This window comes from Stegastes partitus, unplaced genomic scaffold (assembly GCF_000690725.1).
Source record: "Stegastes partitus isolate 25-593 unplaced genomic scaffold, Stegastes_partitus-1.0.2 Scaffold367, whole genome shotgun sequence".
Classification (NCBI taxonomy): Eukaryota; Metazoa; Chordata; class Actinopteri; family Pomacentridae; genus Stegastes; species Stegastes partitus.
In genome coordinates, this window is record NW_007578098.1 from 184518 (window position 1) to 210899 (window position 26382).

Below are 26382 nucleotides of genomic sequence, written 5' to 3' on the forward strand. Positions count from 1 at the left end.
TCGCCTCTCGCCGACAGCAGTGGACAGCAATGGAGTGCTACAACAACAGCAGCTAACGTTAGCTGGCGTCTGAAACCTCAGAAAGCCCAGAGTGAATGTATCCGTGGGAGCAGCCTGTGCTGAGCTGAAGCCCTGGGTGTCCCTGGAGTGTCGCTGAACATGACTCCGAGGTAAGAGAGCTGCTCTGTGTGTGCTCAGTAGCAGCTAGCCGCGTCCAGCTAACGTTGTCCTGCAGCCTGAGCAGCACAACAACTCATGTAAACCTCATATGTTGATGTTGCCTAGCAGTGTTTGAAGTCACTTCGCCACCTGATTGCATCTCAGTAGTCGGTTTGATGGCAGATCGCTGTGACAAACCTGTGGAAAGATGCTCACTTAAAGGACAACTACACCTCATTGTGATTCACGTAGCTGGTTCTGTCAGTTCTTTATTGGGAGACACACTGTAGAGGTGAGTCATCTAAAGACACTTGGACACGACACATACAACTAAAACGATGAATTAAAATAACACACTTACAATACAATAATAATGAAACTGGCTCACAGGGAATCCAGGCTGTCCTTGGATTTGTTGGGTTTCTAACTTTAGTGAGTCAGGTTAATCTCAATTCATTAATCTCTAAGGTCTAAATATTTGCATTAGTTGGGTTAATCTCCATAACATCCACAGCTGACAATACTACAGGGTCCTAGACTTGTTTATTATTACCTGGTAAAGTTGTATTTTATATCTCTTTTGTAGGGCATTAGTCCTTACAAATTACATTAATCGAGTAAATTCACACCATAATTAACATTTACAATCATTTGTAGGGCTAATTTGTGATGCCAATCTTGTTTTAAGCACTTGGCTGCATTGGCTGTTGCTTTACATGAGCTGTAGAAATACCAGAGCCATGACTTGATTATTTTACCTGAATATGGGCACAGTTTGTTTGTTTTTTTTTTAAATTCCCAGTCAGAAACTCTATAATCAGTTACAGTGAATTTGAAAATAATGTGTTAAATAATGGTGCCATCATCCCACTGAGTGACTCACTAATACAGGGACAATGGACCAACATCAAACTGTGTCACTGGCTGAGATCATCAGTTTCTGTCTGGCAGCGGCTATATTTATAAATGTTGTGCAAAATCATACAGCAATCTAATTTCTGTTTAGTCTGTATTTCCTGGTATTACTTGTAAATCACGTGTTAGTGCAAGTGACTGTCATCAAAGTTGGCTTTAATCATTAGCTGGATTAATATCAATGCTCCCTGTGCTCCGACATGAGTCATGTTTTTGGTTCTGGGAAAGATACCAATGCTGTTCTGTTTCTGCTTTTTTGCAGATGACTCACCAGTGGCTTGGACATCTGTGATTCGATAGAAGATGAGGCTTGCTCAGTTTGTCAGACTTGTCATTGCTCGTAAAGATTGGTACCATAGTCACATAAATCACACCGACATGGACAACAAACTATAGTAATTTGTGACTGCTGCTTTTTGCACACCACACTTGCTAACATTACTAACTACATAAATTATATTTTAGTTTGTTGTGAATGGATTTCAGTTAATAACCAGTGCTGACAATGTCACTGGGCGAGCAGTCTCAAAAGTGGTTTCCAACCCATGTCCAAGCCACTATTCTGCAAGCAACCGGTTTACAGCCCAAGGGCAAAAATGGCACCAATGATGCCTTCACTATCATCCAGCTGGGCAAGGAAAAGTATTCAACGTCAGTGGCAGAGAAGACACTTAACCCTGTCTGGAGGGAAGAAGCCTCCTTTGAATTACCTGGACTACTTTTGGAGGGCAACCCAGAAGTATACGAACTCTGCCTTACAGTGAATCACCGCTCCTTGGTCGGGATGGACAAGTTCCTGGGTCAGAGGACCATCAACCTCAATGAAATATTCGATAACAAGGAGAGAAAGAAAACTGAGTAAGTAACAGTAATAATCATTGCCTCGATGTCACAACAATACACAAATTATAATTCGTAATAGGCCTGCATTCGCTTACCTTTCTGGTATAAGCACTAATTACTTTTACTCTGCTGCTGTGAACTTTAAAAAGAATGACCTCGGTTGATGCATGCAAGCCAATTAAAAGAGGCTAACCACCAGTTCTCAAGCAGAAAATAAACGATTGTCAAAATGATCCCCGTTCATATCTGCCCTGTTTCATTTATGCCAAACTTTGGGGGGAAATATGCTGCTTTTGGATTATCAAGGCAGCGTAAGTGAAAAGAATGCTGCTATCATTATCCATTTGTCATGTAAACAGTTTTGCAAGGCCACAAGTTTACAATACTGCAGCAGATGAAGGACTATTGTACCTTGTAAAGCCACATCAGATCCTTGCAAGAGAATACCTGAAACAACTTTCTGTTGCGTATGTAGATTGTGGAACACTCGGTGCAAGAGAAACTAAAATATCACCCTAAGGAGCAGTGTCATTGGTTTATAGCTAATAAAGATTGGACTGCTGCTTTTGCATGTCACTAAATTAATATGAGTTTTCTCGTGTGAATCTTGAATTTTGATATCGTGCGTATCATAGTGTGAGTGATTATTACACTCGTGTTTTATGTGATCCTTGTATCTTGTTGGTAGAGGACCAGACTGTTGAGAGGAAGTGCAAAAGCAGAACTATTCCAGTCATAAGTGGATTATTACAGCATGGGCTAAATCAGTTGTTATTTGTCAGATTTGCCGCGCGTGTTATTTCCATATGAGGCTACACCAATGTGCTGTGTTGTGCGTGTTATATTCTGCACTCTGTTTTCAATTAAGTTCATGACCTAACTCCTTTACACCACATGATTTAAATACCATTGCATTGTCCTTTATTGTCCTCATGCACTTGTTTTAGAAATGTGTTTTATTAGATAAATCTGTTTTAGTTTAAAGAGCAGAAGTTAAACTGTTTGTAGCCCAGTATAGGTGAACTGGTCTCACAGACAGGCAAGATTTTTATTTTTATTTTCTTCCTTAGTCTTAAACTATCTAACACAACTGTCACAGATGAGGTCGTACATTTGTGCTTAGTTAGTGACCACATATTGGTTAAACTTGAATATTTTCCATCTTGCTGACCCTCTATTGTTTGAGGCTTAGCAATGAATTGGCCTACATTGTTGAGAGATTATTTTTAGCTTAATCACTGACACGGTGAGCACCAGTTGGCCTAATTGAAACTAGTGGAGCTGGCCAAACATGTCTTTTTAACCACTCCTGTACTGGCAGTTTTTTTCTTTTAAAGGTGTGACTAAGACATGCTTTTTGTCTTTACAACTAAAAGACAGACTAGACTCATTTGTTCGGAATTTACTTGTTCTCCTCAGCCTTGGTCTGGGTGTTTTCATCTGCAAAAAAAGGAATGCAAGTGAAGGGGAAGTAGAAACTCCAGATTTTAAATTGCCTGTAAGTGTGATGTTGGTGGGTGTCTATCTAACTGAGTCAGCCCTTTCATAAACAGGTGACTTATGTATGCTGTTTACCTGCCTTACAGTAAACCCATGCTGGGATAGCAGTTATCCCCTGTGAAATTACTGTACAAAAGACTTGAGCAGAGAGAGAATAATGAGTAAATGAAAAATAAACTAATGCACTGTACATACCGTCATAGCTTAAAGAGGAAATATTATATTTGGCTGAACTTGGGTTGTTGACCCGTACAAGTCCAACAGACACACATTTCTTAACCCTGCATTAAGCAAACAGGAACTGAATAACCAAATTGGATCTGGTGTTAATTAGCTCACTGCACATTTCAGCATGGAAAGACATTAGCACACTTCCTCTTTGCCCATCAGTTGGGAGAATCACAATATGTTATAATCAGTGTGGATGGGTTTTATTTATTTAGGTGCCTGAACCGATGCACCTCGAGGCTGTGCACTTTTTTTTTTTTTTTTTTTCAGCAGAGGTCCTGTAATGGATATGCTCATGTTGCTTGTTGGCCTAATCCCACACTGCAGCCATACTTGACAATGATGCCGGGACCCTCGATACTATATCCACACTCCACAGCGGGTCTGTGTTCACCACGGCCCATCCGCAATGTTTTTGAACTGACATATTGGGTAGGAAAGCCCGTCTTGATATCTGAGTAGGCAGCCCATAATTATCGCACACCTGTGTTTGTTGATTGTGAGGAGTTTCCCAGCGGTCTGGGCCCGAGTGGGAGGATTGTGGTTCCAAGCACAGGGAGGTTTATCTTGGCCTTGAGACACACGTGAGGTGCAGCCTCGGCCCCACGGCAGCGGCATGCTGTGGCTGCTGATCAGTCTGAGCGCGGCGCACAGCCTGGGAATTGGACCCAACAAGGCCTTTCATGACTGAGCTCCTGGGCCACGAGCTAGACAGTTTAGAATAGCGTTCAACAGCTGCGGTTTTTAAAAAGCCAATACCAACACTTTTGTTGGATTGAACTGACAACTGAAATTTCATGCTGGACTTTAAGGAATACAACAAATCTTCATTTAAATCCAGGAGGAAATATCTGTAATGGTAGTAAAATAAATACAGTTATGCAAATATGTTTTCAGTTCAAGGCTTCTCCATTAGGAAAAAAATGATTAGATTGATTAAAGCACACCATGATGGAGGTGGATGAGTGTCCAGAACAAAATTGAAAACACACCCCTACTTTTTCCATATTTTAATTTAGTAATTTTAGACAAAACGCACCGATAAATACTTGTTTCATCCCGACGCTGGTTTCCTAATGGACACTGTCACAAGCCCTATAACACAGAGGATATGTCTCATTAGCATGTATGAACTGTTGTGTCACCCTGCGATGTGGCTTTCCAGTTTCCCAATTGCTTGTCGTTGCATTTCTGAACAAAGGCCAGATTTGTGCAAATGCCACTTTATTTCGCTCAGAGCGAAGGCATAAATCCCATTACTTCCAGTTGAAAAAGCAGAGAGGTTAAACAAATAGAAGCCCAAATGCAGCCTGAAATGGTCTATATTATTCTGCAGCAGGCTATTTCTTATGTTCAGTGTGCAAAGAATAATGTTTATCCCCTGAATGATAAATTGTATTCTCACTTGTGTCAAAAAAGTTCAAACGATTTAAGCCCCAGCATTTGTGTGTAGCTTTTGGATTAGTCTGCTCAAATTAGCCTTTTCAGTGGTGTCCATAAAGAAGCAGTTAGAGCACATTAGAAAGAATGTGGGCTATTTTTTCCATTTGTCACATTGTTTGATCGTGTTGGGACTTTTACTACATTCTGACTTTGTATACCTGTCTTCCTGAATTATGTGTAATCAACTCAGAGGATTTTTATAAATCCTGCTCTTTTTATATAAATTGTCTCATTGAATTTGCTCAGCCTAAGCTTCGTGCATTCTCCTTTTAGCTGGTATTCCTTGGAGTCCAAGCCGGGGAAGAAGAGGAAAGAACGAGGTCGCATCCAAGTCAGCATTCAGTTCATGAGGAACAACATGACAGCCAGCATGTTTGACCTCTCCATGAAGGAAAAGCCCCGCTCACCTTTTTCCAAACTTAAAGACAAAATGAAGGGCCGCAAGCACGACAGCGGCTTTGGCGACACGTCTTCAGCCATCTTGCCTCGCTCTGCCGTGTGCGACTCGGAGCCCAGCCGTCCGTCCTTCGCCCCAGAACCACAACCTCAGCCTGAAGCAAAGGTCAAGAGACCGCTACTCGCTGGGGCCCATAAACTCTCTGCAGCCCATTCCATGTCAGACCTCATTGGGACCCACTTTCGACCCAAACTGGACTCCATGAACTCCATAGACGAGAGTGGTGAGGAGCAAAACTTCTATTTTCCAGATTTGTCAGTTAAAAAGGTTGCATTTTTAAAGGGGTCTCAAAGGGGTAAACGTTGTTTGCTTCTTGGCACGTCTGATAGGTTTTGATTTGGTTTTTCAAATACAGCCAGTGACGTTTCTTTATGAAGTCAAGCCACTGATGATCAGTGACTCATTAGAAGTGTTTCCATTTTGGATTTAAATGTGCATTTTGAAGTGTCACTTTACAAAAAGTTCAAAATTTGCAAAACCTTTTTTGTGCTTGCTTGTGGTGGTTTTAGACTTAAACAAATAAGCCATTGTTAACGTCGATCATAGAGGATGGAAGCGCCTTTTCCAAATAGGTTCTGACATAGCAAACATTTCACATACATGACTGAGCCGCTGTTGCTGCTTCTTTTGTTGTCTTTGCCTTCAGACAGCGTGACACATGACTCATACCAGCTAACATGAAAGAATAATTACACCTTGCCCGATTTGAAAACAATTCCTGAAAGCGTCTGTTCTGTTTTTGTTTCCGTGTTGTTTTGCTCTTCACCGCCACCTTCTGACAGAACTACACATCTGAGTTTAATCACTCCAAAGCAATTAATTTTTGCTTTTTGTTACGTTGTAAAAGCGTGCTTTAAATTCTCTTGACAATTATATGGAAATACGGCTGTTGTTCCATTCTGATATTCTTGTTTTCAAGACTGGAGGAGAGCGCTACAAGCCGGAGGCTGTTATGTAAAAAAGTTCAGCGAGGATGAAAGGTCTCATTTCATATACGCTTAAATGACAGAAGAAGAAGAATTATACTATTTTGCATCATGTTACGGTGTCTCTTAACACAGTGTTTTAGTTGCTTACTTGCTGTAAGTGTCTTTTTCTTCTTGACTTGTGACTGTCCTTATGTAAACACAGATGCTATTGCAATTTGTAGGAGCCATCAGGAGATGTTGAAAGAAGCTGCAGAGGTTAAGGAATATTTAAAGATGTTTAAAATATACTAGATATTTATGATCTAATTTAATGGTTTAAATCAGATAGTGGTGCTCCTTCATTAATTTCTGTTTCTGTCTTATATAAAACTGACCTGCTGAGGGTCCTGATATCCAAGTGGTCAGGGTACATGCCACGTTTAAGCAGTGAGTTCCCCGTCCAGTTTCAGCCAGCTACCACCGTTACTGCAGTATTTATTTTATTTTTTTTAAAAATATCTCTAAAAACAAGTTGTAAAATTGGCTTAAACTTACCAGCTGCACCAGCTTCACATTTGCCACCTCTGTCCCTGAGTTAATCCTGCTGTAACTAATTCAAACAGTCGTCACAATCTTGACGACAATAACAACACTGCTGACCAAAAGACTTGCCTGCAACGTCTAATTTAACAAGCTTAATAATGATACTAGGAACACTGTTTTCCTTTTGCTGATGAATGAAAGTTTTGGTTTTTCAAAGCGCAAATTGCTGTCACTTGCACTGTCCTGCGTCATTTAGCAGCTACAAAAGAGAAGATGGGTCAGAATGGTGTGAACTGGACTGGCTATCTCCTCATCTCTGAAAATATTTATCTGTCATATAAGTTGCTGATTATCTGTCATGTTAGACACTGCAGACACAATGTGGTAATTTGTGCTGAAACAGTAAAATATACATTTAGCTGTCAGGCAGCTGTCAGGATTGTGTGATATTTATTTCCAGTGACTCGTCCGTTGTCCTCTAAGTGTGACTATTCTATGAATAATCAGAGGCAGGTTCCTTATGATGATTTTGAAATAGCTTCTTTATGATATTTAGATTGCAGAGAGGAGAACGTATCCAAACTTTTGAAGGTAGGAATGCAGTCGTAGGTGGTAGAGGGCATGTGTAAAAAAAAAAAGTTTCACATTTAACAAATCACTCCAAATCACTGCTAATGAGAGATTCGTTGGAAATTATGCAACATGGAAAATAGCACGAGTGATTAATCCAGGTTTCTTTACGTCTATAAAACTCTCCAAAAGTCTAATGGATTTGATTGTTTTGAGTTGACAGCCTCAGAGATTGGACTAGTTTTTAAAAAAGGCTGATAATACTTCCATCTGTCTCATATAATCACATAAAATGAAGCAAAACAAAATAAGAAAAAGACGACATATTTTGCATTTTTTAAAACGTGATTGGTTCTCACCATAGAGTTTGTCTACGTCACAGGTTGATGTAATGTTTTTGGTTTCTCCTCCAGGAAGTACAGGTGGCCCTCACAGGCGTTCCCAGAGCGAGGTGCCAGGCTACCAAGACGACGAAGCACACAGTGACCCTTTCACTGATATCAGTGACACCCTGCCACAGAAGTATGCCACGCTCCCACGCAACCGCAACCCATTTGAGGGGGAGCACGGGCAGCTGTGGGACCGGGCGGAGCGGAAGGAGAAAAAGGAGAAGGTCAGCCTACTGGAACGCGTGACGGGAAAGAAGGAAGGCCGCAAGACCAGCAATGGGGGGCGTTCGGGGAGCTCTGGAGACCTGCGTTCCCCCAATCCTTTTAGTGGAGACTCACAAGCCGACACAAACCCATTCAGCTCCAACTACAAAGCCAGGTACTCCTGTTTTTGGCTGGTCGGCCTTCCATCAGTTTGTTTTCTGGGGTTGTTTCTTGTTTCCTCATAAACAGGCTATTAATTAGTCACGTGACTAATGTGTGAATCACCATGGATACCAAGTGTTTAAGACAAGATTCAAAATTTTCTCTCCAAAAACAATCATTAGTAGTGGTCAGACATTTACGAGAGAAAAGGATATGATTCCAAATTATAATATCAAAACCATCTTTGTAGATTATTTAGTAAAAATGTTAGATATGCATTTTTTTTTTAACATATAAAGGAATAAACTCTGTACCCTTTAAACTTAATATTTGAAAACACAACATACTCCAATCTCTTGCATCTCTTAATATTCATGAATCCAATTTTAAAATCAATGTGTAGTCGACTTTAACACGTGCTTTCCTTAACTACATCTCATGTTTGTTCTTGAACACCGAACATAAATAAAACAGCTACAAGTCAAATTCCACATTTATCTGTCTTGGGCCCAGTTTAGAAACTAAAATAAGCAGCAACTTCTGCAAATGTCTGCCTGTCTAGTGTATACGTATATAGAGTGTATAGGGCTGGGCGATGTTGCTAAAAATGTCTTATGGTCACATGTTAAATTTCTTTGATGTGAAACTATCGAACATGCTATCAAATATTTTTGTTGTGCTGTTGATTAAATCATATTGCTATGATGTCATCACCAGGCCTAAATGAATGCTCCATTTAAAGGTGCTTTTCTTTTGATTTCTCACCATCCCAGGTCATTAAACATTAACGCCAAGCTGCTGGTTTGATTTGACGGTGTATTTTAAACTTGGTGCAGAGTCTGTGTGACTAAAAAACATATCTAACCTCCTCGTGTGCCTTTAGTTTAGCCTTTATCCACGTGGCCTAAACCTGTGTTTAGCTCTTGTGCAGCAATGCTCCTTACACGCTGGTGTATCACTCCTGTGTGTTTTTCATCATATTCCATGAATCATCTCACAATCCCAAAACGTGATCCGGCTACCCCATGGGACAGCCACCGCTCCACAGGATATTGGTTACAGCATTCCCATAAAGTTTCGAATACCTTGTTGATTGAAATCTACTATCTGATAGACTCCCCTCTCTCCCTCTCATTCTCTTGTCAAGTATTGTTGTTCAAACATTTCCACTGAGCCGTTTACATCCATTTCTTGTGTTACATAAGGAGTTGGTGTGCACTGTGGCTAAGTTCTGGTTTATCAGAGTGGAAGGTGTCATTAGTGGCTCTTTAGAGTGCCTGGGCTTGATAACGGAGCCCTCTGAGCTATAGTAATGAGATCCTCTGCAGAGATAGACCACCCAATTAACCACTTATCTCTGTAGGCACTAGTCCATCATCTTTACTGCTGCCTTTGTCATACACTAGCTCAGTGGTCATTTGAAATGTGGTGCATGAGTGCAAAAAAGTTGGTTTTGAAGCATATTATTTACTGACTCGACAAGGCATGATTCTTGTTTTTTTTTTTGTTAGTCCCTGTGATCGCTGCTCCTTTCTTCACCCAAACTTGCCTTATTAGCACAGAGGATTGGTACCTCAAAGCCTCTAGGAGTTAGAGGAGCTAAACACCCAAAAATGTACTTTGTAATGTGATCACAAACTTTCCATTTGATTGTTCCGCAGTGATAAAAAGCCAACAGGAAACGACAACATGACCTTTGGCCAGAAGAAGAAGAAGGACATCTTTGGCAAGAAAAATGTAAGAATGCAAACCTTTCTTGTAAAAGCACGTGATGTCGCAGGTGCTATTGTTACAAGTTGTCAGCTTTACCTGACTGTGACCGAGATGTTTAAAAAAAGAAAAGAAGGAAAGAAGGAAAAAAAGGAGGTGGGCATCTGTGTCATTAGTTTATGTGTACTGTCATGCAGATTTTTAATGAGAACTCTTAAGTTTCATTTGACATAGCAGCTGGTGACATTGATCTGTGAGGCCTGTGAAAATTCAGATGTGCCATTCAACTAATTAGCAGCTGCACACATCGGTCATCATGTCTGATCCCATCATAATTTCGAGTGGTGTGAAATTTCGGGCTAAAAGGTTAGTCACAGTGGTGTGTTGCACTGATTCTGTAATTGCAATTTCTTTTTTTTTTTTTTGTAGAGAAAAGGCACGGAGATGTCATTAGTTGTTTTGTTTTTTTGTTAATGATTATTACATTATTTAAACACGATGTTTTAACCGCTTTATGTTTTGTTTAAATTCTTTTGCGGTTTCAAAAATCTACAATTCACAGAGTATTACACAGCAAAACTATATGAGGGGGACGGAGGGAGCAGCAGCTAAAGTGATGCCTAAAATGTGAAAGAGAATGCTGATAATGGCTTTCCTCACCTTTCTTTGTGGGTGTTGAGGGCTGTCGGTATCCACACATGTGCCCCCGTGCATGCCGCTGTGCCTTGCAGAAATGGCAGCTCCCATTTCCTCTGCTTCAAGGCCCTAATTAACCACACGCAAGGGGGAGGGAGGGCAGTGAGAGATTTCAAAGGACTGAGCTTTTAGATTCTCAAAGCTGAGCTCATTAGAAACTGTAATGACACAACTGGAGAATGCCAAGTGTGCGCCTTATCTTCTCCTCACTACTGATCGCAGAAAAATGGTCATCATTACTTTGCCAGTTCATGGTCATTTCCAGGCCTTTGTCACCAGCCACTAAAGCTCCTGATTATTATGCTGTCTGTCTGTGCGCGTGTGTATGTGTGTGTGTGCGCGCATGCATGCTCGAGTGTGTGTGTGTGTGTGTGTGTGTGAGAGGGAGAGCGAGCCCGTCCATGTACACACACTTGTATGTGAAACCAACCTCCACTTCCATATGGCTGTCCGTTCTCTTATTCCCTCTCAGATGGCTTAAGTGCAGTATCTTTCAGTGAGATGTCTTTTCTGTGTTGTGTGTGTGTGTGTGCGTGTGTGTGTGTGTGTGAGGAATAGGTTACCGAGCTCTGTTCCTGAAACCCTCCTTACGTTGGACATTTAATCTCTGTGGCAAATATTTCATTTTGGTTTGTGTCGCCCCACAGTAGCCTCTATGCTGTTAGAAGCGATAAGATACCTGGTAAGCAGTCCTGCTCCAGGTCTTTCCGCATTGTCTTTACCCAGCAGTCGAGGCTTGAATGGTGCATGGGAGTGGAAGCTGATAAGTGTGGTATTTTAAACAGGGTGAAGGCTTTGCTGCTCTATCCGTTCGGGGGAGGATGCCCAGCACTGAAGCGATAAAGTGGTCCCTCATTAAAAACGATTACAGCTCCTCTCGTACCCGCGCAATATGATCTGCACATACCGTACCACGCTGCTCTGTCCAAATAGATTGTCCTCAAAGAGCAAAGCTGGGCTTGGGTTGCATCCTTATTTTGGTATTTATTAGCCTGACCTTTAATTGTAGAAATATGCAGTCTGGCATTTAGCCCCTCAACACAAAGATTCCATTTTTTGGGTAATTTTTTTTACTGTTATTTGCTGGCAAGTCGTCATATTTTGTTCTAAAACCTCTCTAATCAGAGAGATTATAAATACTCATAACTAAGGAAAAAGGAGAAGAACTTAACTCAACATGTGAGCTCGGTGTCAAAGTTACGTCCCATTAGAGGAGTGAAGCTGCTCTTGATTCGTTATAAACACTTGACAACATTAGATCATAACATCTGCTGTGGAACTCACTGGCATGTCAATGGTAAAGCCCTGGAGAACAATCACATCTTAATAGCTCTCAATTAGCCTTTATTAACAACAGAGAACAAATGATAAACACATGACAGTTTATGTCACGTCAGGCCAACACGCCTAATTAGTCTGTTTTTTTTTTCTGTCTCTCCTATGAGCGAACATAAGGTCTTATCTTGTCTCCGTTGTCAGATTCTGACATTTCATAGCAGATCATTCAACCATTTTGGTCTATGTTTACAAGACAAATCCATAACTTGGCAATTATTGACTATAGAACCTAAAAATCTGCCTTCAGTTGAACATTTTCATTGTTTTCCATTTTCAGGAGGTGACACAGGAAAGCGTGGCCGCCTACAGCAACTTGTCCTTTGAAGAGGTTGTTCAGGAACTCATCAAGCAGAAAGAAGTGGTGAAAAAGAAAGACGCACACATCAGGGAGCTGGAAGACTACATAGACAACCTGCTTGTACGTGTCATGGAGGAAACGCCAAGTATTCTACGGACACCCTATGAGCCTAAAAAGAAGGCGGGTAAACTTTCTAAGAAGTAGAAGTCACAGGGTGAGAAGTTACTAATGAAGGTTAAGCAATAGCTCATGTATCAGTATCACGTGGTAAAATAGGAGGGAACAAATCGGACAAATCAATTTTATGATTGAGTTGTTAGAACATTTTTATTCCGAGTATAGTTTTTAAAGACTTTTTTTAATGTTTTGGTTATTTTAGGTCATGCAGGTGATTTCTATATTTCTGCTTCCTTTACGATTCCCTTTTTGCGTTTTTAGGTACTTAAACAGGAGACGCTAAATTCTGCAGCTGAATTCAAGTCAAATCCAATCCCATGTTTTTGACTTTTATGTTCTGCTACGTCGTATGCACTTGTGAACCCACAAGGTCTGTTGCACATAAAAGTTGCCATCATCTGCCGAGAAGCTCTTACAGTGCAAATGCTGCCAAATCCGTGTTTACCAGATGCTGTCGTCGCACTTCTGGGCTATTTGCTGAAAGATGGTCAAGTGGTTGATCAGACGAAGCTGTAGTTTCTGTGTTTACAATCAAGTATAAGTCTTAAACTCGCTACCTAAACTACGATGCGCATCTATCAGAGGCAGCGTCGGCTTTTTTCCGAGCCTCCTCTATGCTGCAGACGCGGATGGATTCAGACTGATTCATGAGGAAGACTGGAAAACGTGAGAAGTTGGTATCTGGGAGTCTGGTCTCTCTGAAGCTTACTGAGTTGTGCTTTTATTTTATTTTTTTCCAAGAACAAATGTACATTCCTATTAATATCAGTTACTGAGTTGACGTTCTTTATTTAATTTGTGATGACTATCATTTAATATTCTCGGACCAAGGGTCTCGCAGTCGCTCGCTGGAGGTGATCATTTTACTGACTTTAAGTGCAATAATCACATCTTAAACATGTTGCTTTATATCCTGCTGATAATGTTCTTGTTTACATTTTAATCACATCTCTTAATATTCATTTGATTTTTACAGCCTCTACAACCTTCATCTCCTTTAAATACAGTTTGTATTAACGGTACCGAGCTGCACACGTCAGTATATGCTGAGCAAAATTTATTTATAAATGTTTTCAAGTTCATTTACACATAAATATTATTTTAATGTATTTCAAAGGTACTTTATTTTAGAAGCACTACTGTATCCCGGTACCCCCCCTCCCTCAGTTAGTGCAAATCTACAAAACCGATTGTTCATTTGATTGACTCAGTATTCACGTCATTTATATTCTCGGCACAAATTCATCATTTGCTGTGCCTCGGTATATTTCAGCATTTTTTTGTTTTTGTTTTTGTTTTTTTTCAACGGTCCAAATACTAATATGAGATATGAGTGTGTCTCAGCACTTCACTGAGTACTAATGAGAATCCGTTGATAACTGTTCAAGGTAAACAACCAGCGGATGTCGTTTGGGTCACAAATAACAGTTTGACAGCCTATGTCAGAAGCTAGCTGTCCTCATGCTACTGTTTTGCCATCACTTATGTTGCCTCAGTCTTATGACGCTAGTGTCATAACAACATATGCTGTTTCCACATTAAACGATGCTCCGTAGTCGTGTCAGTTTATCAGTTTGTACTGTTAAACGAAGCATCTGTTTGATCTTACTACCGGTACCAAAATTAACTTCCAGTGTCGGATAGAGGCCGAGGTTCACGCATGCATATGTGCTTGTGCAAGATGTTCAGCAGCAGCGTCGTCGCTAAATGATGGTTAGGTTTACATTTTTACTTGTTTCTTCCAGTTTGAAGGAAAGCAGCTTCATCTACAGTGTTAAACATGCTTCGTATTGACGTCACTGTCATTCACTCAACATTGCAATTTGTAATGATATATCAAACTATATCAGATGATGATCAATCGTGTCCTGTTTGCCGGTAATGTTTCTGGTATTTATATCTTTTTTTTTTTTAAATTGCTTTACAGTCTTAAAGTATCTGACCTTTACACTGTTTGATACCAAATGACAGGTGAGACAAACTGCGACACTGTATCTGTAGATACTTTTAATTTTTTCCATGAATGTTACACTACTCACAAACACGTGTTTTCATGTAGTAATTTTTTTTATTTTCTGCTGCTGTGAAGGTACTTTTATTGGATTGTACGTGATCTCTTTTGGGTTTGAAGCCAAAATCTCCTGTTACTGAATGTATTCTGGCTGGCTTTGAAATACGGAAAGGTATAATGATATATAGTACACTGACAAGGCCATTGACCCTCGTTTGCCTTTAAAGTATTTGGTGTATCCAAAGAGATCATTTCATGGGTGTTTTTGTTCCTCTCTCTCTCTCTCTGCTGTTAAGTTGGACAAAACTGAGACACTTTGTTATGGACAAACCGTTACTGTTGATACATATGGTTTTGTGCAATGATGTGACACAGATGTTGGCTAAATTCCTTTGTATTGGAAAAAAGGTTACTTTGTAATGCCAAAAATGTTTAAATCAGTTTGTAAAATCACGAGTATTGTGTGATGCTAATTAAGAAGATATGTGGATCCATTTTCCATGATGGAAAAGCTTCTCACTGATTGCCTTTCTCCATTAGTTGAAGTGTAATTTCAGTGTCTTCATGTTTTTTAGGCTTTACCAGCTGCTTTAACTAGTCTGTGTTGGTAGTTGGCCAGGTGTTCATGGACCTTTCCAAGCTCTTAATACTTCCTTTTGTATATACTGTATAGTCACTTTGTAATATTCCCTCTAGTCCTTAGAGTTTTTTTTGCACATTTTATCAGGCTGTAAAATGTTCGAAAATGTGCTTTCCGCGGCTTTATTGTGTCTGAGGTTTAGTCAAAGTACGAGTTTAATTAAACGAAATTTCAAAAGTTGGTATAAACATAGAGAACCTGGCAAAACTATTCTCCACCATTTTTCATTTGCGCTAAACTCCATCACTAGCTGGCTAAGGGTGATGCTCAGGCTTTTTTTGTAGCTGTAAATAGTTTCTCTTCTTAGTGAACGTGTGGCTTTCTGGCAGCGGCATTTTGTGTTGTGTGCATCGGAGTAAAACTCATAGCGTGTATGGAACGGGCGGTTTACACTCATGTCTACAATGTGCCCTAAAGCCACCTCGCTTCACCTAAATGACGAAATAACAAAAGATAAGATCTGAGAACATTTAATGTCAGATGCATTTGGACCCTGAGGTTATTTAGTTTAAATGAAAAATGAGGGGTGAGTAGTTCAAATTGATTACTTTTGCCTGTCATTTTTTTTCTCTTTTAGCTTGATTGATACATTTGCTTTATGCTTTAACATAATTTGGTGTTTTGGTACATGTCATACTGAAACATAAATCTAAATGAAAAGCATTTTCTAATCATTTTCTAGCACAGCACTGTAAAGGCATACATCGCTTAAAAAAAAAAAAAAAAAAAATCTGTATGATTATTGTACTTCTTCCTGGCCTCTTTGCATAACGTTTGTCATCCAGTGTTTGAATATGCAAAGCACTCGAAATGCTTAGAGGCAAATTTTTTCCAATAAAAGTTGTCCTGTGCCATAGTTTAAGTTTATATAGATCGTGTGCATCGAAGTGTTGTAGGTAAATGTCCGCCCTGTTCCGACAAACGGTGCAAACACACGGGGGTTGTTTCCTTGTTGACGAAGCATGCATTGAACCTTTTGATGAAGATGACATAAAGCTCGAGTCGGATCTCACAATCCTCCTCTGGCAGTCTTTTAAGTCTTTTACTGATAATATGATGCTGCTTGCCATAGGCCACATACAGCTGCCAGACACTAAGACTTAAGCTCCAGCTAAATCCCCTGACGGTGCTTGTAATGTGGCACACAGTTTTGAAGGAAATGATGACTGTGTTTATAAAAGATCTCGCCAGTTAGCAGAGCTTCATTGAGTTTACAGAATTGTATGGCGGCCCGTGCACAGAGGCCAACACAATTAAACATCGTATGAGTTTAGTGCCCTGACACGGCGGACACCTAAAAGGACGTTTTGATACTGACACGTTAGTCTACTTCTGAATGTTCACTGTGTCTTGCAGTCCGTTCAGACACATGCCTTGTATTGTAATGAGTTTGATTAAATGGGTGTTTGGATTCTTGTCATTTCTGCATGTCAGTCACACGTTTTGATTACGTAACACTAACACTAGATAAATTATATGACTTTTCCTGATCTAGAAACCTTTAATCCACTTGGTTGGGTTCATTTTTTTTTAAACCAAACCTCATCACACAGCATCGTTGTAATGTATTCACCTCTGAACTGTACAGTGTATAAGTTGGTTTACAAATGTGACGGTAGGTTAACTTCTTTTTTGTTTTAATATTTTCACACTGTAGCCAATATGCAAGACTTTCATACATGGATGTTTGGGGACAAGAATGTATGCTTTTTTTTGTATTGTAGTTCTGGAAACACGTTGGGGGTGTAGAAGATTGTATGTATTATGACGACAGTATGACGCTGTTGATGGTGACTGTATGTAAAGTGCCAACAGAAGCACTAATTCACAAGAATGTGGTGATGCATTTCTCCATGTGCTACAGTTTGTAATATTGACTTTTAGATATTATCACCACCATTATAATCAATTTCCAACGTTTCACTGGATGTAGCTTGAAAGGCACAAGCAAGATTGTATTGTCCTTTTCAATAAACTCACTGTAAAGGAAAATCGTTGCTTTGTTTGTTTGTTTTTGCGGCAGAAAGATCAAAAGCCCAAATACAATGCCAAGGTTTCTTTCTTTTCTTTGCAGCAGATCTGTTTAATCACAGTGTAACAGTATCTCATGCAAATCTTCCATAAAATGGATTGCCGTTCCTTTCATTTAACACCTGTCCTATCGTTGTAATGGCTAAATTAAAAGCCACTCTCAATTAACTCCCATCTCACTGGCAGTTTAACCATGATTAGTGTTTCTAATTGTGCTGATTTGTGTCAAGCTTTTGTTTTCTCCCTGCTCAAAGCGGCTCTTCCTTTTGTTCTGGAGAAATTCCCATGCCCTCCTGGCAAAAGGGAGAAGTGGCATCGTTTGACGACTGAGTAGCGAGATTTCTCGTTAAAACTCCACTTTAATTTGCCTATGTGTGCGACGAGGCTGTGTGAAATCTTTTGGGACGCCAAACACTTGTGTTGTTTACCAGCTGATGCCTTTGTTGGCCGGTTGGCTTCCCCGCCTTCCCGCCACGCAGCAGGTTAAAACATGACCTCTCCCCTGTCACCTCAATCTAGCCGTCCCTGAAGAGGTGCATCTGAACAGTGCAGCAGCTGCCAGAGCACACGTTGGAGCCGACAATGGAAGATGCCAAGCAGCGGTAACCATGGACACCAGGGATATACAAAATGACTAATAACACAGTTCCTTTAATGAAACAGATCGCAGGTGACTGAAATGGTATCAAAATGCTAACAGAGTAATAGGTAAGACGTTTCTGTATATGGGGTTAAATTTATGTTTCCAGTGACATTTGGATGCAACTGGGCTCATAAAGTTAAAGTCAAGATAGCTGGTGTCAGAATTGACAGCACACATCATGATTAATGTTTTACCTCTGTGTTAACTTATAGTCCGTCTGGCAGACACCGAACATAAATAAGTGTGTAATTGGGGCTTTATGTAGGTGTCACCTGTTGTATTCATAAGCTAATTGGCATACTCATTGTCATCCTTACACATTCATCAACAGATTGAATTTCACAGATCCCATCTTCTGTACGCTGGCGGCACGTGTCATCTGAGTGCCTCCTAAATGAACGCCTGTTAGCTCATTGAGCATTATATCATATTGCTGTAATTTGAGGAAATATCATGTGATGTAAGATTCTGTGGGTACTGGAGAGCCTAAGCGTGCCAGAAAGGGCCACCCACAGGTCACCTGCACACCCCTTTAAATATGGATGGGCGTCGAGGCAGGGATCAGTGTCACCCCGCACGCGTCTGTGAATGGAAGTGCCTCGGGCGATCGTGGAGAAACTTATATGACAAGAAATCCAGCAGATGGATGAGGTGTTTTTAGGGAAAAAAGCAGACCTATCGGGGCAGCTGGTCTGAACTTGCTGCTTGATCGGGGGCCAGATGTCAAAGTTAACCCCCTCCAACTCCCAGGAGCACCAGACCCCACCCACTCACCCACCGCGGGACTCTTTGTTGGCTAGTTAACTCATCTGAATAGGTGCTTGAGATAAATCAGGTGTCAAACGCGCTGTGCATCCCGGTGTTGTGCATTGTGCTGACGGTATTGTCTTCCTCTGATAGCTGCCACGCGTCTGGTATCAGGTGAACAAAGCCAGATGACAACCAGAGGAAAGAGAGAGTCTGTTAACGCCGAACAGCAAAACGAGGGTGACAGATACAGACGAGAACTCGGAGAACTACAAAAGAGAAGCCGTGTCAACAAATACACACAAAGCTCATCCTGTACACAAATTAATTTTAAAAAAAAACAAAAAAAACTGTTCTTATCAAACTGAAATGTTCCTAAATCCTGTTATCATTACAAATAAAATCACACCTTTTGTTCAATTTCACACACTGTCCAAGCTTTTTTTTAATGCAATTTTTTTAAATCAAAAACTCAAATATGCACATCTGTGAGTCCAGTAAAAAAATAAAAAATCTATTCATACTGAAACTATGGAGTTAAAATATTTACAATAAAGCAAGAAGAAGACCTGAAGCCCTCCATATGAAGTGTGTATTTACTCAGCCTTGTGTTCTTCTACATTATGGAAGAGACTTCATATGGTCTTAGTATCTTCTAATATATGACTTTTAGCTGTTTTATAATGTATTTTTATTTCACTATGGAGTGGTGGGTCTTGCTTTTAATAAAACTGCAGAAACAGTCGGTAACCTTCTTCTCTAGTTGCCAGCTCTGACATCAGATCTACTAACTTACTGTTTCCTTCTCCATAAGATATTTGAGTTTGTATTTGTGACAGTTATAGTAATTACAAATAATACGTTGTGGTATTTTTGAGGAGTTTCCAGTGTCTGCTTATTCTTAAATTTACTACTTGATGATTTTGCTGTTTTACAGCTGCTTTATTTCATCACATTTTATTGTGTGTTATTACATAAAACCAAACAGATGCTACCAACAAGGTAACTATTGGTGTTACTGTTGCTCTGCACAACACACAATGAAGATTATCTGATACCATGAAGTCAGTGGCTTTGTTAGACCTGGGTGTCCTATCTATAATATTTTATGAACTGAATATATCATATTCAATATATTCAATTTCTTAGTTTTCCTTTTTGTTTGTTTTTTACAAAAAAGAAAGATCCATACATTGGATATTCTGCATGCGTTAAAGGCCTCAAAAATAATTTGACATAGTTAATGAAAAAATATTAAGATGTTTTGCTGTAAATAAAAGTCAGATCTGCTTAACTAGTCAAAATATTTAGATATTTTTTTTCTTACTTCTTCTCATAACTACATTTACAATGTGAACAAGATGTGGCAACAGGTAGCTGAGTAGCAATAAAAGCACATTTTATTGCTTTATTGTCAATTAGATAAATTATCATCAGACTTTTCTTCTTCTCCTGGATTATTTAAAGTGGAGGTCACTCATGTTACTATTAAATGAAAACAGGTATTCTGAAGGCATCCCTTTACATATGACTATAGCTAATTAAAATCATCATTAATAATACTATTCTTCATCAAACCTGGTCCTGCTCGTCTGCACTTCCTGTGATGTGACTGAACAACATGAGCGGAGGTCGCGGGATGCCTTCACCTTGGTACAAACACAGTGTTTCACATTTAATGTTCATGTTTATCTGAAATCATTTGAAAACAGTGCATTTACCAGGTAAGATCGAAAGACTCATTGTGTAAAAAGCCGAAGAACGCCTCTGCATAAAGGTAAAGTCCTGTAACAAAGCTTTTATTATCAGCTGCTAGCTAATTATGTTTGTGATTTAGCTCGTTGTTAAGCTAACGAGCTAGCCGGTGCTAGCTCGTTAGCTAAACCTTAATTTGCTAATTTCGTGATTAGCAGTTACTAATAACACTGTTTACTTTTAGTATGTGTTTAGCCTATAATTGTAGCTACTTGTACGCAGGAAACCTACAGAGTGGTGGTTCTTTATCCTGTAATTTAGCTTGTATACTCAGGCTCTTCCAGGACCTGGCTGTTGGGGAACAGGTCGAGCTTGAAGGATCACTCGGCGGGCTGGTGAGCGACTGGCCTCATTATCACTGTCTGAGCAGCTACTGCCGGAGACTTATCACCTAAGTGCTGGGAAATCTGAGCCGTCAGCAGACCATAGGTTCGCATTTAGTCATTTCTGTGTTGCAATTGGCACCACAAGGAGCGAGATGGAGGGATCAGTGTCCAGTGATGTCAAAGCAGTGTTGGGAAACTCTTACTGATGAGCTCATTTTGTGATTCTCACCAGTGAAGAATTGCATGTAATCATCAACCACAGCTGTTATGCAATATGTTATATTATTTCACAATTAAATAAAGGTATTTGTATCCTACTGTGTATTTTTTTTGTGTGGAAGAAGGAGGTTAAATTTCCCCATATCTCTAACAGTATCTGTCACTAAGTGTTTTGTTGTTGATGGATGCTATTTTGCAAAAGTTCACTTTTTAACTATGATTTGTGATCATCACAGCAGGCTAACCCAGAAGCACGCAGGCGGCTTGCTGGATAGATCACATTAGAACTTTGCTGCAATAGCTCAGTAAAGCCATGCTAAAACTAGAGTAATACAATCAATCAATCAGTCATCTCCTGACTTCACAGCACAGGAGAGCTCTGCTGGAATGCTGCTAAGCTGCAGATGTACCAGCCAAATTACTCCAGAGGGGAATTACCAGGCCATAAATCCAGACGTCAGGAGGATGGCTGTAGCCTATTTCACGGTAAAAAATCCATGCAACTTGTTTTCATAACTTCATAAAGAATGTCTCGCTGTGCAGGGCTCAAAGTTATCACGGCCGACGGATCTAAACATGTTTGCATCCAAACATGGCCTCAAATCACGGGGACTTTACAGATCATCAGAATCTGCTGCACTCACTCACCGTGTCCTGACAAGCCCCTTAAAATGAATGATCTGTGGCATAACAAACTGTGAGAGCAACTAATAATCATCCTCTGCTCATTCATAATCTACTGTAAATCTGAGGCATGCTGCAGCCTGCAGCTTTTACTCTTCTATAGATACAAGCTTAGGTGTTAAGTGATGTAACAAGCTCATTCAGGCTGAACAGTTTCATCCTCAAGTGTTACCTGCATTTAAAGATCCATCATCATTATGTGTTTGTTATTGGATCTAATGGTTTTAGCAAAACACATCATCCTTTCACCTATTTTATTTGTGCAATTCTCGTGTAAGTAGCAGGCAAACAACAGACATACAGTCTAGTCAACACGACACAGTAACCACTGGCATCAGATTGTTGGCAGGTACTGGGCTTCATTATTGCTAATTAAGATGTATAAATATGCTGTCTGGCACTTGACTTGTCGTTTGCAGTGGGCCATTTTTTTCCATCAAACTCAAAAAGCGCCAAGGTAGACAAGGTGAGGGCACGAGTACTGGTAGTGATGCTGCAGTGTGTACTCTGTGGGCACACTTCAGCTCAGCTGGCATACATCTGACTGATGCCTTCGGGTGCCAGCAGCTAAACAAGCCCAGGTTTGAGGGGAGAGTGTTGTACATTTGGGCTGAGCTAAGCAAAGTCTGCCAATGTCTTTGAGTGTCTGGCTTCATGGTCTCTCATACAGAGCTCCTTGTTGAGCTGTGCTCCGGGTCACCTTACAGATGATGGCAATAGACAGTTTACAGTCGCAGGCACGGCCAGGAGGATGTGACATCACTGCACACCGCACTAATAGAAAGCACTAACCTGATACTGACATAAATCTGGATTCAAACTGCTTGTTGTTTTCGGGGTTAGACGTTTCAGAGAATTGACACTGGTTTTGCTGCCACCACCCTCAGTTTAGGAGGTTTTATGAGTTACATGTCCTCTCTATGCAAAGAAAACCAAAATGTACTGAACTGTGCAACAGTTTTAGACACTAAAGCGAGGATGATTACAATAGTTTTGATTTGTCTTAACTTCATACAAAGGGGAGTAAACAGAAAAAACACAAATTCGATTCAGTATTTGCTGTGACTCTCCTTTGCCTTTACAGAAATGCACGTTCATCTAAAAAAAAAAAAAACAATTCTGCATGTAGATTTTTTTTTATGTACGTCTAAAGAGGTTTTAAATGGACCTTACACAAAGGAAAATCACCAGTGGAAAAATGAAGAGATGTTACACTGAGCCACAACTACAAAGAGAACCTAAGGCCTGAACTAATAACTAAAACGAGTACTTATTTCATTTCACAAGCAAAATGCCAAATATTCTCGGTTTCCTAAATTTAAGCTGAATATCTTTTGGACTTTGTGTTGGATGAGATTTATTTAGAATTTTTGAAACTTGTGAAAGCCATTGTTACTTTTTACAGGTATTTTATTGACCAAGAATTTAATTTATTAAGGGAATCATTGGCAGATTAATCAATAAAACGAAATCATTGTTAGTTGCATCCCTATCCAGGCTTCTGTCCTACAAGCATCTGTGACTCCTGACTGTCTGTGAGGATTTATTTAACTAGTGATCTAGGACTTTACTGTTTACACTCTGAAGTAAATGAGGAACTTTATATTCAAACTTCAACAGTTTGTAATTTTACCATTCAAGTTAGCAATCATAAAAAAACACAAGTTTTTCCAGTGCTGTGAATCGAGGAGTATAAACAAAACAATTATTATTAATTTCAGAAATAAAGGAAAATGCATAGACTCTGGTCAAATAAGGTAAAAGCTCCATTGCCTGTACTGTATGCTTCCTAATCATGCTGTCTGTTGTGTGCAGTCATCCCCAAGAGTTCATTGTGAGTCAGGAGTATTCACCTCCTTAAAATGTTTCGAGGTACTTGACAGACAGGTTGTTCGACGTTTTTAAATGTTCAGTAGATAGCAAACTCTTACTAATGTACACTTTTCTAATCTCTAAAAGATGATTGCAGAGAAAGTGGGGGAAAAAAAAAACTTATATTGATGTAACACTTTAATAAACATTTCTCCAGCTTACCTAGTAATGCTGTCAGATGCTGCAGCAGAATCTCCCATAAATTCCTCATGGCTATAATATCAGTCTCTGGCCAAGCCATTAGATTTTTCATCACCAGTTAAGCCATTTGCTGACCACTTCTAGTCTGTGGGGAGAGGAATAGGTTGGAAATAACCTCAGATTTGCTATGTGCTTGTAGTGAGGGAAATATTCTGAAGGAAAATAGTGCATAAATCATTCCAGGAAAAACCAGCGGAGATCAAACTTACCTGAGAGAGAATTTAATGTACTCACTTCCTTTATTTTCATTATTGGAGACAGCGTTGGGCTAAACAAAATGCACGGTTCTGTAAACTGCTTTTTTCTGATTGTTGTTCATTTCAGACGTGGGAGTAATTTAGCAGCACTTTCCGAGTGTTAACAAAACAACATTCCTTCTGACTGTGGTTCACCAAGTAGCTTCCACAACACTGACACTTTCAGCGCCGCCGTAGTTCTACCCTTTATTTTCTACTCACTATACCAGTTTGAAAATGTGTTATTACCAGGCAGCTCCCAGGTGTGAATATAAACATGTGCAACCTCGCCTCATCCTACAGACACCGCAGTAGGCGTTTTTCTGCAAACGCGTTCTTACAGCTCGTCTGTTTTGATGAAACAAAAAAAAAAAACCTTCCAGACTTTGTGCACTCATTTTGCAATAGCCACTGGGTGAGAGGATTTTGGTCAGGGGTCAGTGGCAAGATGTGTGATTTGTATTTTTATATTATAGTTTTGGTTTCTCCGAATACACAATAATTCCATCTAATAATTTAGATTTTGTCCTGCATGGGGCTGGCGTGTGTGTGTGAATCTCCTAATGCAACTTGTGTGACAAGCATATTACTGTAAATGAGGGTCACTGAAGAAAGCCTGTTATTCCTCTGCGGTGACTAATTAAGTAAAAGAACAATTAACCAATTGACCAATTAATAACAATCCTCTAATCTACAAAAAGTGATCGTCAGGAAAGATCTATTGGCGTTTCTTTGCTGTGAAAAGAGAAGCTCCATGGGCGTTCTGCACCAAACGAGATTTAAAAGGTCTTTAATCTAATTAATCTGAGATAAATAATGGTTTATGCTATTACAAAATTGCTCATAGAGAGGATTACAATACCATAAAATACAAAGTAATAAGTTTTAATGAAAGAAATTGAAATGTCTTTCTGTGGCCTCATTTCCTCTGTCGGGCTTTTTTTTTTTCTGATGCACAGTAAGTCATCTTGCCACAACCAGTTATTGTTACCTTACATAGACTGTATACTGATATTCAGCAATTAGATTTCATCATTTATCCTTAATAAAAATGTACCTGTGATTTGACTCGCTGACAAGATGATACTATCCTTATAAGATATGAAGTAAATTCTACTGGAAATGTTTCAAGATGTCTCAGGAATGTGTAACTGCGAAGCTGCTCGGGGGTCATATGGCAGAAAAAAAATTCTGTATGTGTAAATCCATGCAAATAGATGAATAGACTGTGGGAAGGAGTTGCTACAGTGATGAGCACAGGTTAGCAAGCTGTGTCTGCAGATTCACCTTCCTCACCGTGCTGATGGTAAACTGAGGAGGGTGAAGGCTGAAAGCAGTATGTTTCTCGATGGTTTTTTTGAGCTTTTATTGTAGGGACAGCTGAAGAGAGGAATTATGTGTGGTGGAGGGTAGAGAGAGGTGCAGACATACAGCAGAGGTCACTGGCTGGAATTGAAGGACTCAGCCATAGTACACAGTGCCAGATGAGCTGCTCAGATGCCCCTTGAGTGTAATGTTGAGTGTCGGGCCGCGGCGTGGTGCCGCGTCACCTCACAGCAGGAAGGTTCTGGGTTCAAGCCTGCTGGTCGGCTAAAGCTTTTCTGTGTGCAGTTTGATTCTGAATGTCCCACAGAGTCTAGTCTTTAAACAAGCCTGTACATTAAACTACAGCAATTTAGTCAATTTGTTTTTTTTTTTGCATGGTTTAGCAAGCTTTGCTCCATGGGTTTGGTAATCTGTAAGCACATAAATATCTCACATGAATATTTGTTTCTAACACACGACCCCCGAGGGGCTCCGCAGTTATAGATTACCAAGACATCTTGAAGCATTTGCCACATGACCCCAGGGGGCTTCGTAAGAACCTGCTTTACCTTTATACCGCAAATCCTTTCTAATGCAATTTTTCAACTGGTGAATGAAATTTTTCAGACCGTATAAGCACGTGCTTGTCACAAGCCTGTAAAGTTTTGCTTTAAAAATCCAGTCTTACATAAACCTTATGGTACAGAAAACCAACACGCCACGGTTTCAGAATCCTCACTGTATGCCTCTGAGGGAAGAAATCACGGTTTGTTTTTCAAATATAACCTCACTGCAAATAATTGTGAAGCACTTCTACAAACAGAGTGTGTGACCAACGCTGTAGTCCCGGCCATATGGACTATCATCATTAGGAGCTCGCATGTTCTTTTTCCAGCCTCCAGTATTATGGAATGTCTCCACTGTTTTCAGAGTGTCACGTAGCTGCATGAAGGCCTATCAAACCTTGGCTGGTGAGAAGCTTACTAGCCTCTATGGACTCCTTTGTAGGGGGGGTAAAATGCTTGCAATTTGCAAGTGAGATGAGTTGTCAAGCTTTGGAGACGTGCAGGTGGCTCAATTTGTCTCCATGTTTTGATACAGCTGAAGCTGAGAGGATTGGCAAAGTGCTAGAAAAGCCCTACAAGTCTTGAGTTCAGGGAGTGCTGCAATTA

The 26382-nt window shown here is 40.0% G+C and overlaps 1 protein-coding gene across 2 annotated transcripts; it reads left to right on the plus strand.

Annotated features, from left to right (window-relative positions):
• Window positions 1-102: 102 nt before the first annotated feature.
• Window positions 103-17183, plus strand: rab11fip2 (RAB11 family interacting protein 2 (class I)). 2 transcript variants are annotated; one of them, XM_008284624.1, is made up of 6 exons: window positions 103-170; window positions 1337-1932; window positions 5362-5768; window positions 7980-8334; window positions 9983-10058; window positions 12343-17183. In XM_008284624.1, exons 2-6 carry the CDS (start codon window positions 1580-1582, stop codon window positions 12565-12567), a joined length of 1416 nt encoding a protein of 471 aa, XP_008282846.1. In that variant the 5' UTR covers window positions 103-170; window positions 1337-1579; the 3' UTR covers window positions 12568-17183. The 2 variants fall into 2 exon arrangements, with proteins under 2 accessions (XP_008282846.1, XP_008282847.1); XM_008284625.1 differs by lacking the exon at window positions 103-170 and adding an exon at window positions 347-451.
• The last annotated feature ends 9199 nt before the right edge of the window (window positions 17184-26382 follow it).

What these genes read in the sequence shown, in the direction of transcription:
- rab11fip2 (XM_008284624.1), top strand. Translation starts at nt 1,580, where the DNA reads ATGTCACTGGGCGAGCAGTCTCAAAAGTGGTTTCCAACCCATGTCCAA. An exon ending in AAGGAGAGAAAGAAAACTGA is followed by an intron (nt 1,933 to 5,361) that starts GTAAGTAACAGT and finishes TTCTCCTTTTAG; the next exon opens with CTGGTATTCCTTGGAGTCCA. An exon ending in GAACTCCATAGACGAGAGTG is followed by an intron (nt 5,769 to 7,979) that starts GTGAGGAGCAAA and finishes TTTCTCCTCCAG; the next exon opens with GAAGTACAGGTGGCCCTCAC.